The 16,290-nt window shown below is 37.5% G+C and overlaps 1 protein-coding gene across 3 annotated transcripts in view; it reads left to right on the top strand.

Moving 5' to 3' along the window:
- Positions 1 to 7,541, top strand: part of rcbtb2 (regulator of chromosome condensation (RCC1) and BTB (POZ) domain containing protein 2) — a 51,722-nt gene extending 44,181 nt beyond the window's left edge. For 2 of the 3 annotated variants that reach the window (XM_048159875.1, XM_048159876.1), the window contains one exon: positions 5,802 to 7,541. In XM_048159875.1, the coding sequence (XP_048015832.1) occupies positions 5,802 to 5,942 (141 nt within the window). In that variant the 3' untranslated portion in view covers positions 5,943 to 7,541. Of the gene's footprint in view, positions 1 to 5,744 lie in introns of all 3 variants that reach the window. The other variant, XM_048159877.1, reaches the window with a different exon arrangement.
- Positions 7,542 to 16,290: the final 8,749 nt, after the last annotated feature.

Below are 16,290 nucleotides of genomic sequence, written 5' to 3' on the forward strand. Positions count from 1 at the left end.
TCTTTTTATTTTTGAGCTCATCATTATCATGGCAATCTTCAGGCAGCACAAAAATACTATGGGGTGTTTTTCATTGAGTGAATCTTCGGCGAGAATCTTCATACAATCAGATAAGGCCATTAATGTAATTTTCTTCTTAAAGTTGCTATATTTAGAATTCAAAAAACATTATTAGCGACAGCCATTAAGTATACTGTAGCCAGCAACTTATTGCTCGCACTCGTGCATGTGTAATGTACAAAAGACTGAATGTGATTCAAGGCCTCGATACTCATGGTGAAGTTCTTTTTCATTCTTCACTTTGGGGTAAAAAGAAGTTGGAAATACCTTTGCAGCGATATACTGTTAACAAACATCCAGACAGAATTCATAATGCTGAGTGTGCTGTTTAGATGAATATGTAAATATGTGCTGTGTGCTTTCCTCTCAATAAGAAAATAAACACACAACAAAAATGACAGTGGTGAGAAAACAGCAGTTAAGAAAGCATCTGGGGCCTGATGTATAAACGTTGCGTACACACAAAAAAAGGCACTGAAATGTGCGTGCTCAATTTTCCACGCACATATCGGGATTCATAAAAAATAACAGCGTAAATATGTGTGCACCGTTCGAAAGCTCTAGACCAAGTGTACGCACTCTTTTACTGGAGTGAGCGAAGTAATGAAGTAAACAGAATGATTTTCCATTTACAAATTTCAGTTTCCACATTTATATTAAATATGTCACTCCCCTAATGAAGTTAAGAACCGAAATTACATGAAATCATTATCCAGAAGTTACAATATTTTCTATTAATTTAAATAGAAATATTTGTACTGGATGCGCTGCTTTTGAACACTTTTCCTGTGGCATGCTGTGTTTTAATGTTTTAACTACAGTGAGGATTGCTTTGCGCATGATAATTCCACTTTAAATTGTGTTCTAAATAGCAGAACTCATGTTCTGAGAAAATATTTTCACGCGAATAATGATCAATGATGCGCACTTCGTCTAAGCAGATAGCTTATGGCATAATAACAGACACTGAAGGAATCGCTCGGTGATCGTCCGACGAGTAGCTGTACACAGTAATGTACAACCTCTGCTGAACGCAGGTGTGTTGCTGGTGTTGTACACAGACACACAGTAGCCTAAAGGTAACCCATTTCATGGTCTTCCCACTATTATGAAAAATGCCATTGTATTTGAAGGATAGATTTTAAATGAAACGGTATGATATGTACATTTTATTTTTAAAATGTTTGGTCATACAATAATTTACAATGCAAAACAAGGCCACCATATCTGTTTCGATTAAAAATATATAAACGTCCTAAAATATAGGCTATGTTTACAGGCATAAATTTGGTTTGTTTAAAACAATTAAAAATACTATTTGGCCAGTGGAAAAGAATGAGTATAACTCTTCACTGAAAATATTCTGAACAGTATTTTATATAAGTTTGATTTATTTTTTTCTAAAACAAGATAAGGACAGTGAATGATTTTTTAGCAATTTAATGTGATTGCATTTATAATCATACTTTCTTAATGTCTTGTACTGTTGAACATGGTGTCACGTGGAAGGGAATATCCGTGGAAATGATTTGCGGATGACGTAATGCATAGTAAAACTCGCGTTGTAAGCACCTTATATGGTTATTTCGGGGAGGAGACGGGGTGGAAATTCATGTACGCAGCTGACTGGGTTTTATAAAGGGAATTTTGTGCAGGTTCTGGCGTACGCGTGGTTTTATAATTCTGAAAACTTTTGTGCGTACGGAAAATCTGGCTTTTATGTGTAGGCACACTTTTAGGATGAAATCTACGGAAAGTTTTATACATGAGGCCCCTGATCATAGTGATGTGGATATTTTTACACCAGCTCTGCAATTTACCAGCAACATGTCAACAGATGTGGTCATTAAAAATACACTGTTATGATAGTTTAAATATAAAGTATATTTGAGACCATAGACTATATAGATCAGACCGTGAGACTATAGTTTGAATTAATCGCTTTTCTTTGCATGACACATTGACATTGCTGTACAGATTCAGGCTCTTTCAACATTATCCTGAACCAGTGTTTCCCATATATTAACTAATTCTAATTTGTCCCGCCACAGTCTCAAAATTAAAACAGAAATTAGTCCTGTTGCGATATTTAAATAACCGATTGATAATTGCGCTCCTTTATAAAGCAAAAATGGGAGTCATAGAGCAAAATAAATAGACTAGAAGCAATTAAGTTTTCATGTCCTATATTCAAAGTCATCTGAAGCCATTCCATAGCTTCATGTGAGGGACAGAAGAATATGTACATCGTTAAATTTAAGTTCAAGAAAACTCGTCAGCTGTCAGTCATTCTCTGTTCAGCACTCAAACAGCGCATTGCGTTCGGTAACGACAGTCAGCACGGTAAAACTCTCCAATATAATATATTCCCATTATAGTACTTGATATGTAGATAAAGGGCTGTGGATTTGCATAAAATGACTTTATCTTGCTGGAGTTTATTGCTGTTTCTGAACAATGTCATTATACAGGCTACAGGGTGTCTGCACAACACAAGGACTATGAATTGGCGTCACACGCGCATTAACTGGAATTTAAAAGTGAGAAGAAACATATGCTCAATAAACGGTTAGATGTAGATATACATCTACATATCAATACATCATATCAATGTGCAGCGCAACTGCGAGTTTTAACTCCATATAGCTTCAAGCTCATCATTCTGCACCTGGGATGCGCATAAGCGGTTTGTGCTGCTGTTAGGAAGCGTTTCATATTATCATGGTTTTGCACACTGAAATATTATTAATAGCCTATTTTGTTTTGTCGTATCTATCATATCTTGGTGCACAATACATTTAAAATAAACGTCTTTTAATCTTAGATTATTAGAAATACATCTAATTCTTTACATTCATATATCAATATAAATCTAATATAAATATATATTTTTTTAATTTCATAAGAATACAAATAGTAATTTTAAACTTTTTATTAACATATTTAGATTTTATAAAATTACTGTGCAAAGTTTTTTTGTTTTTTTCACCCAAGAATTAGGCCAGCATACTTTTTGCTGCTGAATTATGTAGTCACTTAGTTTTTATTTATTTGGTCAGCTTATGATTATATATTTTTATTAATTTGTTATTTTTCTCTATAATGAAGTGTGTTTAGTGCATTCAGGATTTTGTTTAACAAATCAAAGAGTGACCATTAGTTCCATAAATACAGATGTATAGATACAGGCCCCCATAAATATTTTAGAAATAAATTAATTCAACAAAGGTAACCTCTTTTGCTACATATTTTTAATGGTTTAAATGTATACTCTACATGTTTGACAACTTATGAACTATCATTTAGCCTACTATATGTTGTTTATGTGACTAATGTGCCCTACCCTCACCAATAATTAAATTACTATTAGAGCACAAAATTGTTTACACGAAAACATATTTCTTCATTGATCTAATGACTTAATTTTGCTCTCAGAATGCACCAGATTTATGCATTTAAATTTAAAACGTACAAAATTTTCCTCCTGGCGGTTAAGCCCCCGGACCTCCCTAGAGGGACCGATGTCCACCCACCATAGTCTCACAAAATCCTGTTGGGAAACACTTCCTGAACATTTTATACGCATTCGTTTCATGTGTCATTGACTGGAAAAAAAGCTCATGGGAGTGCGTGTAAACATCACATCCTTTCGATTTTCCCAGCAACAACGGTCCCGGGGCCTTCACATAAAAATCAGTCTACAGGACTCGTTTTTAAGTTTCGTTACAAGCTGTTCACACATCACACAGCAGTTAAAGGATTAGTTCACTTTCAAATTAAAATTTCCTGATAATTTACTCACCCTCATGTCATCCAAGATGTTCACGTCTTTCTTTCTTCAGTCGAAAAGAAATTAAGGATTTTTCTCCATATAGTGGACTTCAATGGAGTCCAAATGGTTGAAGGTTAAAATTACAGTTTACAGCGATCCCAGACAAGAAATATATCTAGAGAAACCGTTGCTCATTTTCTAATTTTTTTTTAAAAAATGTATACATTTTAACCATAAATGCTCATCTTGAACTAGCTCTCTTCTTCTTCTCTATTTGAATTCCAGCAGTGTAGACACTGCTAAGTGTATTACTGCCCTCCACAGGTCAAAGTTTGAACTAAATTGTCATATACAATATTCTAGTGCAAGTATATAACAGTTAGTTCAAACTTTGACCTGTGGAGGGCAGTAATACACTTAGCAGTGTTTACACTGCTGGAATTCTAATAGAGAAGAAGAAGAGAGCTAGTTCAAGATGAGCATTTATTGTTAAAACGTATTTATTTTTTTTAGAAAATGAGCAATGGTTTGGCTAGATAAGACCCTTATTCCTCGTCTGGGATCGTGTAGAACAATTTGAAGCAGCACTGAACTTGTAATTTTGACCTTCAACCGTTTGGAGGCCATTGAAGTCCACTATATGGTGAAAAATCCTGGAATGTTTTCATCAAAAATCTTTAGTTCCTTTCGACTGAAGAAAGAAAGACATGGACAGAAAAAGACATGACATCTTGGATGACATGGGGGTGAGTAAATTATCAGGAAACTTTAATTCGAAAGTGAACTAATCCTTTAATACATGAAAATTCTAACGTATAGCCCCTTCACGGCAAAAAAATGCTTTTCTTACTTAGTCTTTTGTTTCCAGTCTAAATATCAAAAAAAAAAAAAAAAAAAAGTAAAAATTGTCTTGTTTTCAGAAAAAAAGTCAAAATTAAGTGATTTTTTTTTTTCTTAAAACAAGCAAAATAATCTGCCAATGGGGTGAGCAAAATAATCTTTTCTTCAGTTTGAAATGATTATTTTGCTGATCCTAGTTTTAAAGTTTTTTTTTTTTTTTTTTTTTGTTCTTTGAAATTGACCCTTCTGATGGAATCAGTATAATCTAGATTTTTTTTTTTTTTTTGGATCAAAGGTATTACAATCTTACTAAAAAGCAAAAAAAAAAAAAAAAAGATTGGATTTTGTTATCTAATCTGATTTTGGAATCCTTTTTTTCCTTTTAAACAACCCATTTTCAAGATTTGATCCAATCCGATAGTCGAAATCCAATCAGATTACTTTTGAACAACTGGGCCTTAGAGATCAAGAATGAAAATTTTCGCATCATTTACTTACTTTCATTCCCTCATGAAATTCTTTCTTCAGATAAACGTAAACAAAGTGTTTATCTGCATAAATGAGCATGTTGTATTATAAATGGGCTTCTTTGATTCTAATTGTGAGTAAATGTTTTGTAGCATCGCAGCGTGCAGCTGGCAGATGCATTGACGCATGTGACGGCATTTGCACGTAACATTAAAATTATTTAGCTTTCACCGAGAACGCACTTCCTTTATACACAGACCACTGTGCGTGTCCAAGAGGGAAAGAGAGAGATGCATAGCACTGATTTACAGTCTGAAAGCAAGATTTCAAATGATTATTTCCCACATTATAAGTGCAGAGCCTACGGTAAAGTTATGCACAATACTAGCAATCCCAAGCCGAAATTCAGGCCCTGAAAAGATCAATACAATATTCCCACGCTAAATATCACGACACTAAGCTGTATCAATTTCCCTAATAACTATAACTAAAGATAGCACACATATGATGTCTAAAAATGCTGTCTAGGTAGACAGCTCACTAGGTTTTGGAACAGAGCCCTAAACATGTACATATATTTGCGGTTTCATATATTATTCTGTAGGTCTTTGGTGGTGGTTCTCTTTCTCATTGAATCAGTCCATCCACTCTTCATGTGCAGGATCTGGAAGAGTTCTGTTTCAAGTTTTGCGTTAACCACCTGACGGCCGTCACTCAGACGCAGGCCTTCGCCGACATGGACCACGATCTGCTGAAGAACTTTATCAGCAAAGCCAGCCGCTACGGGGCCTTCAAAAACTGACTGAGAGATGGAGTCTAGGCAGGTATTCTGCTCAGGCTCTGCTACATCCAGGCATGTTAACTCATATGCCTCAGATCTGGAGAGAGTTACGCCAAATTCCTGTGGTTTGAGCGTGAAGAAGTGGAAAGCCACTGCACTGGTTTTCTTCTGGGTCCCAGTGCCTTTAAATTGCATTCCCATTTGAAGCCCTACATAAGCGGAGGAATTTAAGACTAGTGTCTCTGATTCAAAGGGATGAGACGAGTTTAAAAAGATTGTAATGAAATAGCTAAACAAACAAACACCACTGAGGTGCTCTACGAGCAAGGGATTCATCTGTGCATAAGCAAAAGGGAAGAACCATCTTATGTAGGAGATAATTGATGGAATTATTGAAATTACTGAATTATTGTTTAGGGTCAGGGTTACCAAATCCATCTCTTGCTGTCATGATGGCCTTTATAAAGCAGGCCAACAGCCGAACCTCCTGCAGAGTTTCAAAGATAAAGCTGTCATAGGATATCATGATTTCATTTTTTTTCTTCTTCTGGCATTAGAAGTAATTTTACACTCTAAAATGTCATATAAGTGAAGTGTAGCGTCATTTTTAAATTTAGTATCAAGTGACTTTGGCACCAATTTCATTTACAGATCCAACTAATGTCATTTATGTTATTTTTTTACTGACAATAATGTTACTTTTGATATGTTTGCACTATTTCTCTGTAACAGTGTTATTTTGAATAGGTCAATGTCCGAAAGGTCAATGTCTGTGCTTTTGTCCAGTCATATTTTTACAAGCACTAACATGAGTGAATCTTGCAAAAAAAAAAAAAAAAATCTGTCAAGAAAATGTCCAAACCATACTTCACCCCAAAATCAAAAGGCAAAAATAATAAATTCTGTTTTGCATAAAGGAAAGATATTTAAAATGCATTTTCCCCAACTCTCAATAAATAATTTTAATTAATTTTTTACATTTGGAGTGAAATATGAGCAGGACATTTCTTCATGGCATTCACCCATTTGCACTGCTATTGTTGAGAAACGATGCCGTCTGGTGGTGATGATGCAAAACTAATCATGTGTCCATATTCTGTTAAACAATTCATTTTCCATTGACAGCTAAAGATTTTCTTGTACCCCCAGTAAATCCAAACTCTTCCTAGATATTTTTTATCACTTATTATAGCATCTGCCAACCTACCCAATCTTGAAATAGCACTTGAAACAACAAGCATATGTTTTATTCCAAGGGTTTACAGTAAGTTAAGAGGTGTTAATCAGGCACAACCTGATGTCAGAGAGCACTTTCACTCTCTCCGTGTGTTCTTGATGGTCAGTTGTTACAGTCTGTTCATATTTGTTTACACGCAGTCAGGGGTTTCTGTTCTGTTGTGGATACATGATTTCCTTCTTTTGTAACCCCGTCAATGAGGGTCAGTACTGCTAACCCTGCCGATTGCCAAGAAGAGGGTCTGTTAAATGTTCCCAAGTGGTCATTTAACACTTGAATAATCTCTGTTTTAAGATGATACCAAACTGCTTGTTTTCCTTTAAGCAAATGTCATACAGCACTTTGAATATTTAAATAAATGTTGAAACTGATGTGCTACATAACTGTTTTGGAAAAGTTATAATTTCAAATATTATACTGTAGTACAAACATTGCACTCGTTTATTTTTTCACTTTCATTCTTTATAAGTGATAATATATTAATTCTTCTTATGCATCACAGTATATAAATAATTTGTTGATGGTTTGCCCGGAGCAAAGGCTGACAGGGTTATAACCTGGGCTCTGAATGAAGTTGAGAGCACCTTAGTAACACAACTTCTCTTGGTTTAAGGACAACTCTACAGTCATCAGGACCAAAATCCATGCATGACTCACTGACTAGAAGAGCATGTATATCGCTGACTTGTTTAACTGATACAAGTGTGGGTAAACCGCCGTCTTGAAAGTGAGTACTTTTAGCGAAGCTGACTGGACTGGCTTGAATGGCAAACACGTCAGGGCTTTCAAAACCAAAGCCAAATCCCAAGTGGGGATTGTAGACAGGCGAGGAGGGTTTAGCCATCTCGCGCCATGTAAAGGTTTGACCACTAGGTCATTCCTGCTAACTGGCCGACCATCAGTTCTGCTATGAAAAGCTGACATAGCGGCAACGTAAAATTTGAGCATAGAAGGTGCATGGCCTTCATCTACACACTCCTGCAAGAATGACATAACTGGAATCTGACAATTAAAGAGTCCTCGTTACTTGAGCTGCACAAGCTCTAAAATACTTTCAATTTATGAGCATAGAGTTGCCTGGTAGAAGGGGCACTTGCTGCAGTACTCGTCTTTAATGCGTTGGGCAGTGTAACTGATGCCAGCAGCCAGACATGCAGATTGTTGCTGTCTCCATCATGAGTGGATGAGAGCAAAGTGGCAGTTGTGCCAGCACTATTGCCTATATCGCAGTAATGCTGAGTTACTGGACTTAGTTGAACGCCATGCCTGAACGACAGGAAATTAGAGGCACTATTGGTGCTTTATCCATCACAGGACTTATGGAATGGAATGGAATGGAATGGAATGGAATATAATGCCCAAATAACAATAAGGCGGCAGTCATGCCAGGAGTAATTATAGATCGGGAGAAAGGTTCCACTTCCTAAGAAGGGGGTATGATGGGTGGTTGAGTGGCAGAAGCATGTGATAGTTCAACACACTCTCTGAATGAACCATGATCAGCCAATCATCCAAATCATTCAGCTCACAAACTCCACTCATTTTAGAGGGGAGAGAGCCATGTTCGCACACTCCAAGAATGTACACACTTGTAGGGAATGCAAAGCAGTACGCTGTGCCCATGAAGCAATCTCAGGGTGCACTCACACTAGGCGATCTGAACCGTGCCCAAGCACATTTGACCCCCAAAGTCTGGTTCACTTGACTTGCATGATCGGCCAGAGATGGGCCAGAGCACGGTTCAGTTGGGCTCGGGTGCGGTACGCATATAGCGTGAGTGCTAACTGTGTGCCGGAACAGCTACTACTTTTTTGTGCGCATCATTGTCGATCATTGTTATCATTACGACAGCAAACATGTTCTATTACTACTTGGACAGTACACCCCAGGGCACAGTACCTACTCACACTAGACAACTGTGCCTAGTGTGAGTGCATCCTCAGAAACACTGGTGATGAGGGCTATCTGAATATAGAAGTAGGTAGAGTTGTGAAAAGTACTGACTTCGGTACCAAGTTGGTACTGAAATTTTAAAAATGTTTAGCATTTTTAACATTTCAGTACTGACTTGGTACTGAAATCAGTACTTTTGACAACTCTAGAAGTAGGCACTCTCCAGATGTATTGAGAAAATTTAACTTCCGGCCAACCTGTGAGAGGATCTTTTTCTATGGAGCTCGCTGCTTAAAGGCAAGGGGCGAGAGAAAAGAATTCTGATAGGCTACAGAAGCACTGTATTCTGTCTTCCAGCTTTGTCGCACCGCACAGTGGAACAATCATAGCACAAAGACAACTAGTGATCTAAGTGCCTGCAATAGGCAGGGAAACCGAGAGCGGAGTAAGATAGCGGGTAGACTTCTGTCAATCTGAATGCGGCATGTTCCTCATGTTCGGAACGGATGGCTTTTCAGTCACGAGTTCTGTGGTTTCGTAGCTGGCTCAGGCTCTATGCAAGAGGCTGAAGCCGGCTAGACAACAGTTGCACAATGCTATGCAGAGGAAGAGTGCTGAAAACAGTAGCACAGCCTATGTATTATCATAGGAAGGCTATGAGTGGCGACATTGCCAGTATATGCTAGGGCTGAACGATTTACTGCAATTTTATCACATGCGATTTGGCAAAGGCTGCTATTATTTTATGCGCAGCTTGTCAGAGCTGTACGGCTCTGTGATCAGTAGTAAATGCTTCTCCATCTGAACGCCAGAGGGCGCTCTCGCGCAGAAACTCTGAATATGCCCTGCTGCCGAAGTAGAACATGCGTCATTCCAGTAAATCCCATACTATACTGTAGCTGAATAAACAAGATTGAAACGTTTTGATTGATTAAACATGACTAATAAACACACGACTGCCTTATTCTGTGTAAGAAGCCACATCATCTCACAGAAGGACGCTCAACTGTCGTTATGAAGTAAAAACATGTTATTTAATGTTGTCTTTTGTTGGACAAGATGTTAATAAATGCTTCTCATGACTGGAAAGATGTTTGACACGTGTTGCTTTTTCAAATGCACATTATAAGTGATTCAAACTCAAAGTGATTTCAGATGGTTTAGCATTTGGAGCCATAGTTCATTGACAAGCCACACATAAAAAAAAAAATAATCGCAGCTTTGCTATTTCATAATCACACACAAGTCAAATCGTTTAAGTGCGATTTCAATGTTTTTTTTCTAATCGTCCGATTAATCGTGTGGCCCTAGTATATGCAATGGCTAGTGTAAGCAACACCACATGTCTATAAGAAAAAACAGACTGTTTATCATAGAAATGCAATGCACAGCGGCAGCACCGGCATTGATAGCGGTTACTGTAAGCAAAACAAAACGCCTTTGAAAAACAGCGGCACAGGTGGTGCTTATCATAGAAAGGAAACAAATGGTGGCAGCGCTGGCATATAGTGCCTCCTTTTGGCACAACCATTACCCTGACCTGCAGCTATCCCTGTCTCTCTGCAAATTATCATAATTGACGGACAACTGTGTGTGGGAAAAGACAACAACCGAAACAAAAAAGAAAAAAAAGTCCTTAGATGAATTCCATGCATCAGATAGCAATGCATCTGATTTTATACTAATGCAATTTTTGTCATATAATTTAAATTATTTTTATGCGCTATGCATTGCATTTTGAACCTTGGTAAAGACTTGTAGGGCTGTCACGATTCCTCAATTAAATTTGTGTGCTCCATTTAAAGAATAAAAATAAATAATAATAATAATAATAATAATTCTCGATTGCAATTTACCCGTGTCGGTCAACCGGCAAAATACTGGAAGTGGAGCATTCCATGTATGAGAATCCATTTATTGGATTAGCATTATTAGACCAGTTTCTAAGGCTGTATTAAAAATCATAATATAGCATAGCATAGTGCTATCATTTATAAACCTATGCTAACACAGGAGAATACATCAGTATGTTTCTGAATAGGCAAATTGTTATTCATCTCAATTTCAAAATAAAAGTTTAAACCCTAACTCTGCCCTGCCCTAGTGAAAAAAAAAACCTATACCAAAATGCATTTAAAATACATTTATTTCATACTAAGTATACCACAAATCCATTAACATATTTACTGACATATTGCTTGATATATATAAGTAAACTTTATTTGGAGTACTTCTTTATTGCATAATGCACATTTCATAATATTAAGCCTAAAATGTGTTTTAATATCACTATTACTAAGGGTAGCATGATCACTGTATGATATCAGTCTTTAAATGCAAGATATATAAAGTGTACCTAAAGTATACTTGCAATAGTTCCGTTTTAGCACAATCAAATATACTTCAGTATATCTTTAGTTGGACCTCAGCACTGCTTCCTGGATAACTAAAGTGCCTTAAGTACAAAATTAGTTGTTCCAATTCAGAGTTTAAGTATATCAATTTAGTATATCAAAAGTACAATTACAGGGTATTTATATTAAGTACATAAATATGTAAATGTATCTGTAGTATACTTAGCATAAAATAATTGCATTTCGAATATGTTTTGGTATATTTATTTTTCACTAGGGTGAGTTTGCATGTTTTGACCTTTGAATTAAATGTTGTTTGGCCAATATTAAACAAGGATTTGATCATGCTGTAAAGTGTAACAACAATCACCAGGCAATTGGTGCCCTCTGCAGGCATTTGTTATAATAAGTAACTTACATAAGTTGATTGTTTACAGTATTTTATGTATATTATATTATGTACTTTAACAGTGTTGTTCAATAAAACCATAAAATTATTTGCTTTTGATACTTTCTTTTTGAAACACTTATTATTGCCTCATTGTTATTATGTATTTTAAGTCATTTTAAGGCTATTGATCACTTAGGTCTACAACAGTACAATTCTGCTTAAGGCACCCATTTGGCAAGCAGCGGCCCTGGTGAGAGCGCTGGAGTTTACCGTGGTTAGATAGAAAGCTCTACACTCTATTACTGAAAACAGCAGTTTAGCAGGTGTTTATACATTGATGCACCGTAATCTCATGAGGGCTCACCCCTGAACACATCATGCCCCAAATCTGCATGCTACTGCTTCTTCCTCAGTGGCTCAGCGGGAGCAGAGGTTGGAGGTCAAATGCTTCTTTCTATCTGCAACCGGGGTGTCTTGGCACTCACAGCATCGCAATGAGGGCAGTTTGGGCCTTCAGTGGCGGCTTCCACATGGGTGCGGCCCAGGCAGAAGACAAGACGCACAGTTCATGTCAGTCGGGGAGCTGGACGGGTCTCACACAGATTAAAAAAGGCTTAATAGTCATTTTTTGGTTTATTCTCCATTGGAATGCACAATGGGATCAGCAAAGCGTATTATGTAATCTCCTTTTAGCAATGAGTCAACAGCAAAGGCTTGAGCATTTGCAATGAAGGAGAAGGATTCTGAGGAAATGCTGTTCAGCACCGCATTATATAGGAGGTGTTCCTATGGGAAGCCAAAAACACCAAAATTGGGATGAAACCACACGGTGTTACACAGTTCGACCGACTCCTCACCTAACAGTGCTGCTCGAACAGATTACAAATTGTGTGTGGCTGCATTACACGTTGCTCCGCCCATAACTCTCATTGGTTAGTACAGAGCGGGAAAAGCAATGATGTCGACGCCTCTGTAAAACATAATGAACATAATATTGTAATTAAACTTTGTAAATAAACAAATTACACTAAAAAATACTCTTTTACTCACAATGCAGTGATGAACAACAGAAATGAAAACTTGCTGAGAGGTCGACGTCATTACTTTGCCACTAACCAATGAGATGGATGGTGGGCTGAGTGATATGTGTAGCCCTGTCCAAGTGCAGCCACACCCTGTTTTGCATGCCATGTTGTCCATTAGGTGGCGCTAGCAAACACTTTTTCCCTGCGCTGTTGAGCTGTGTGAGCTCTGTAACACCAAGCGGTTTTGGTGTGTTTGGCTTAAGCATGCCACACGAGTCCTGAAAAGTGAAGCCAAAGCATCTCGATCGGCCAAAGTGGCTGGATGCAGTATAGGTCATAAACCCCGCCCTCTCTATGTAATGTAATGGAATGTGAGACAAATTAAACTGTCAAATTACCCTTCAAAATATTTTTTTCCAAACGATGGTTTCTGTCATTTTAGGCAGTTTTTATCATGCTGATGTTAGTTACAACCCGAATTCTGGAAATGTTGGAACGTTTTTTTAAATTTGAATAAAATGAAAACTAAAAGACTTTCAAATCACATGAGCCAATATTTTATTCACAATAAAACATAGATAACATAACAAATGTTTAAACAGAGAAATTTTACAATTTTATGCACAAAATGAGCTCATTTCAGATTTGATGCATGCTACAGTTCTCAAAATAGTTGGGATGGGGAGCATGTTTACCATGGTGTAGCATCTCCTCCTCTTTTCAAAACAGTGTGAAGACGTCTGGGCATCGAGGTTATGAGTTTCTGGAGTTTTGGTGTCCAGCTGCTGAAGAGTTTGTGGTCGTCTTTTGTTTAATGATGCATGAAATGTTCTCTATAGGTGAAAGATCTGGACTGCAGGCAGGCCAATTCAGCACCCGAACTCTTCTACGACGAAGCCCTGCTGTTGTAATAGCTGCAGTATGTAGTTTTGCATTGTCCTGATGAAATACACAAGGCCTTCCCAGAAATAGATGTCTGGAGGGGAGCATATGTTGCTCTAAAACCTTTATATACCTTTCAGCATTCATAGTGCCTTTCAAAACATGCAAGCTGCCCATACTGTATGCACTTATGCACCCCCATACCATCAGAAATGCTGACTTTTGAACTGAACACTGATAACACGCTGGAAGGTCTTCCTCCTCTTTAGCCCAGAGGACACGGCATCCGTGATTTCAAACAAGAATGTCAAATTAGGACTCATCTGACCATAGAACACTTTTCCACTTTGAAACAGTGCATTTTAAATGAGCCTTGGCCCACAGGACACTACAGCGCTTCTGGACCATGTTAACATTTGGCTTCCTTTTTGCATGATAGAGATTTAGTTGGCATCTGCAGATGGCACAGCGGATTGTGTTTACCGACAGTGGTTTCTGGAAGTATTCCTGGGCCCATTTAGTAACGTCATTGACACAATCATGCTGATGAGTGATGCAGTGTCGTCTGAGGGCCTGAACACCACGGCATCCAATAAAGGTTTTCGGCCTTGTCCCTTACGCACAGAGATTTCTCCAGTTTCTCTGAATCTTTTGATGATGTTATGCACTGTAGATGATGAGATTTGCAAAAAAACAAAATAACGACTTAATTAGTGATGGCTGATTTCAAAACACTGCTTCAGGAAGCTTCAGAGTGTTATGATTCTTCTGTGTCGAATCATAATTCGGATCGTGTGTCAAACCGCCAAACTGCTGAAATCACGTGACTTTGGTGCTCCGAACTGCGGATTTGACACACTGATTCATTAAGTTCCGAAGCTTCCTGAAGCAGTGTTTTGAAATCGGCTATCACTATAGAAGTTGTTATTTTGGGGTTTTTTTTGGTGTACCAAAAATATTCTCGTCGCTTTATAATATTAATATTGAACCACTGTCCTCACATGAACTGATTTAAATATGTTTTTAGTACCTTTATGGATCTTGAGAGAGGAAATATTGCTCCCTATGCAGGCCTCACAGAGCCATAGGATTTCAACAAAAATATCTTCATTTGTGTTCAGAAGATTAACGAAGGTCTTACGGGTGTGGAACGGCATGAGGGTGAGTAATAAATGACAAAATTTTCATTTCTGGGTGAACTAACCCTTTAATACAATGGAAGAGAGTGAAGGCGCATCATCCATTTTTTTTTTTTTTACAGTCTATGGCAGGGATGGGCAACTGGTGGCCGCATATGGCCTGCAGTGTCTTTAAATATGGCCATTTGGACCACTCGGATGATCCATTTTAAAACACTGAAAAGCAAGTAATGGAAAGATTGAGTTCTTGAACGCCATTGGCCGACGTAGAACAACGGCATAATTCCAATTAGGCATTAGTATTTCTAGGAGAAAGACCCTATTTTTTATTTGTGTTTAAAAAACATTTTATTTGGTTTTACTATTATCCCCACAAATAAAAGGACATATTATAAAGTTTTTATTTATGCTAAATTTCATATACAATCAATGTAAGTACAGTAAAACCCAACCTTTGTTTTTGATTCTTGAAATGAAATTCAAATATACAACAAGACTATTTTTCATTCACACAATAAGAAAGCAATTAAAACTCTCTATGTCAAGTCAAGTCAAATTTATTTATATAGCGCTTTTACAATTGGTAATTGTTTCAAAGCAGCTTTACATATTAGAAGCACAGAAAAAAGGGAAGTGGTTAAAAATGAGCTGTACAAACAAGCGTGGTAATATGTAACATATACAAGATGGTGCTACATTAAGCCAATGTCGGCTGACTCCCAGGGGTGGAAAAAAACCCTAGGAGAAAAACCCAGCGTGCTAACACTGGGAAAAAAGTCCTAGGAGGGAAAAAACCCCTTGGAAGATATATATAATATATGTAAATGGATATGGAGATCAAAATCTGAATTATACATTTTTATTATAGAGATTAAAAATAGATTATATATAAATATATGTAAGCGGATACGGGGATTAAATTCTGAATTATAGATGCAGCCAGAACTGGATCTGTAGGTCCATTGTCTCCTGGGCTACGTTGTAGTCAGGTCCAGACACAGGTTCTCCATCTGATCTGGATACGGCCTGGATCCAGCACCCGGAAAACCTCAGGATAAGCAGAGAGACAGATATTAGCGTAGATGCCATTCTTATTCTGATGTACAGGTATATCTAGTGTTATAGGAAATGTTCTCGGTTCCGGCCGACCTAATTATTGCAGCGTAACAATCCTTTAACGGATTTGAATAATGTAAATGTATTGATAATGTGTTATGTGTATGCAAGAGCAAAGAGATGTGTTTTTAGTCTAGATTTAAACTGACAGAGTGTGTCTGCTTCCCGAACAATGCTAGGAAGATTGTTCCAGAGTTTAGGTGCTAAATAGGAAAAGGATCTGCCGCCTTCAGTTGATTTTGATATTCTGGGTATTATCAACTGGCCTGAATTCTGAGATCGCAATAAACGTGAAGGACTATAATGCATTAAGAGCTCACTTAGGTACTGGG

This window comes from Megalobrama amblycephala, linkage group LG16, assembly GCF_018812025.1.
Source record: "Megalobrama amblycephala isolate DHTTF-2021 linkage group LG16, ASM1881202v1, whole genome shotgun sequence".
Classification (NCBI taxonomy): Eukaryota; Metazoa; Chordata; class Actinopteri; order Cypriniformes; family Xenocyprididae; genus Megalobrama; species Megalobrama amblycephala.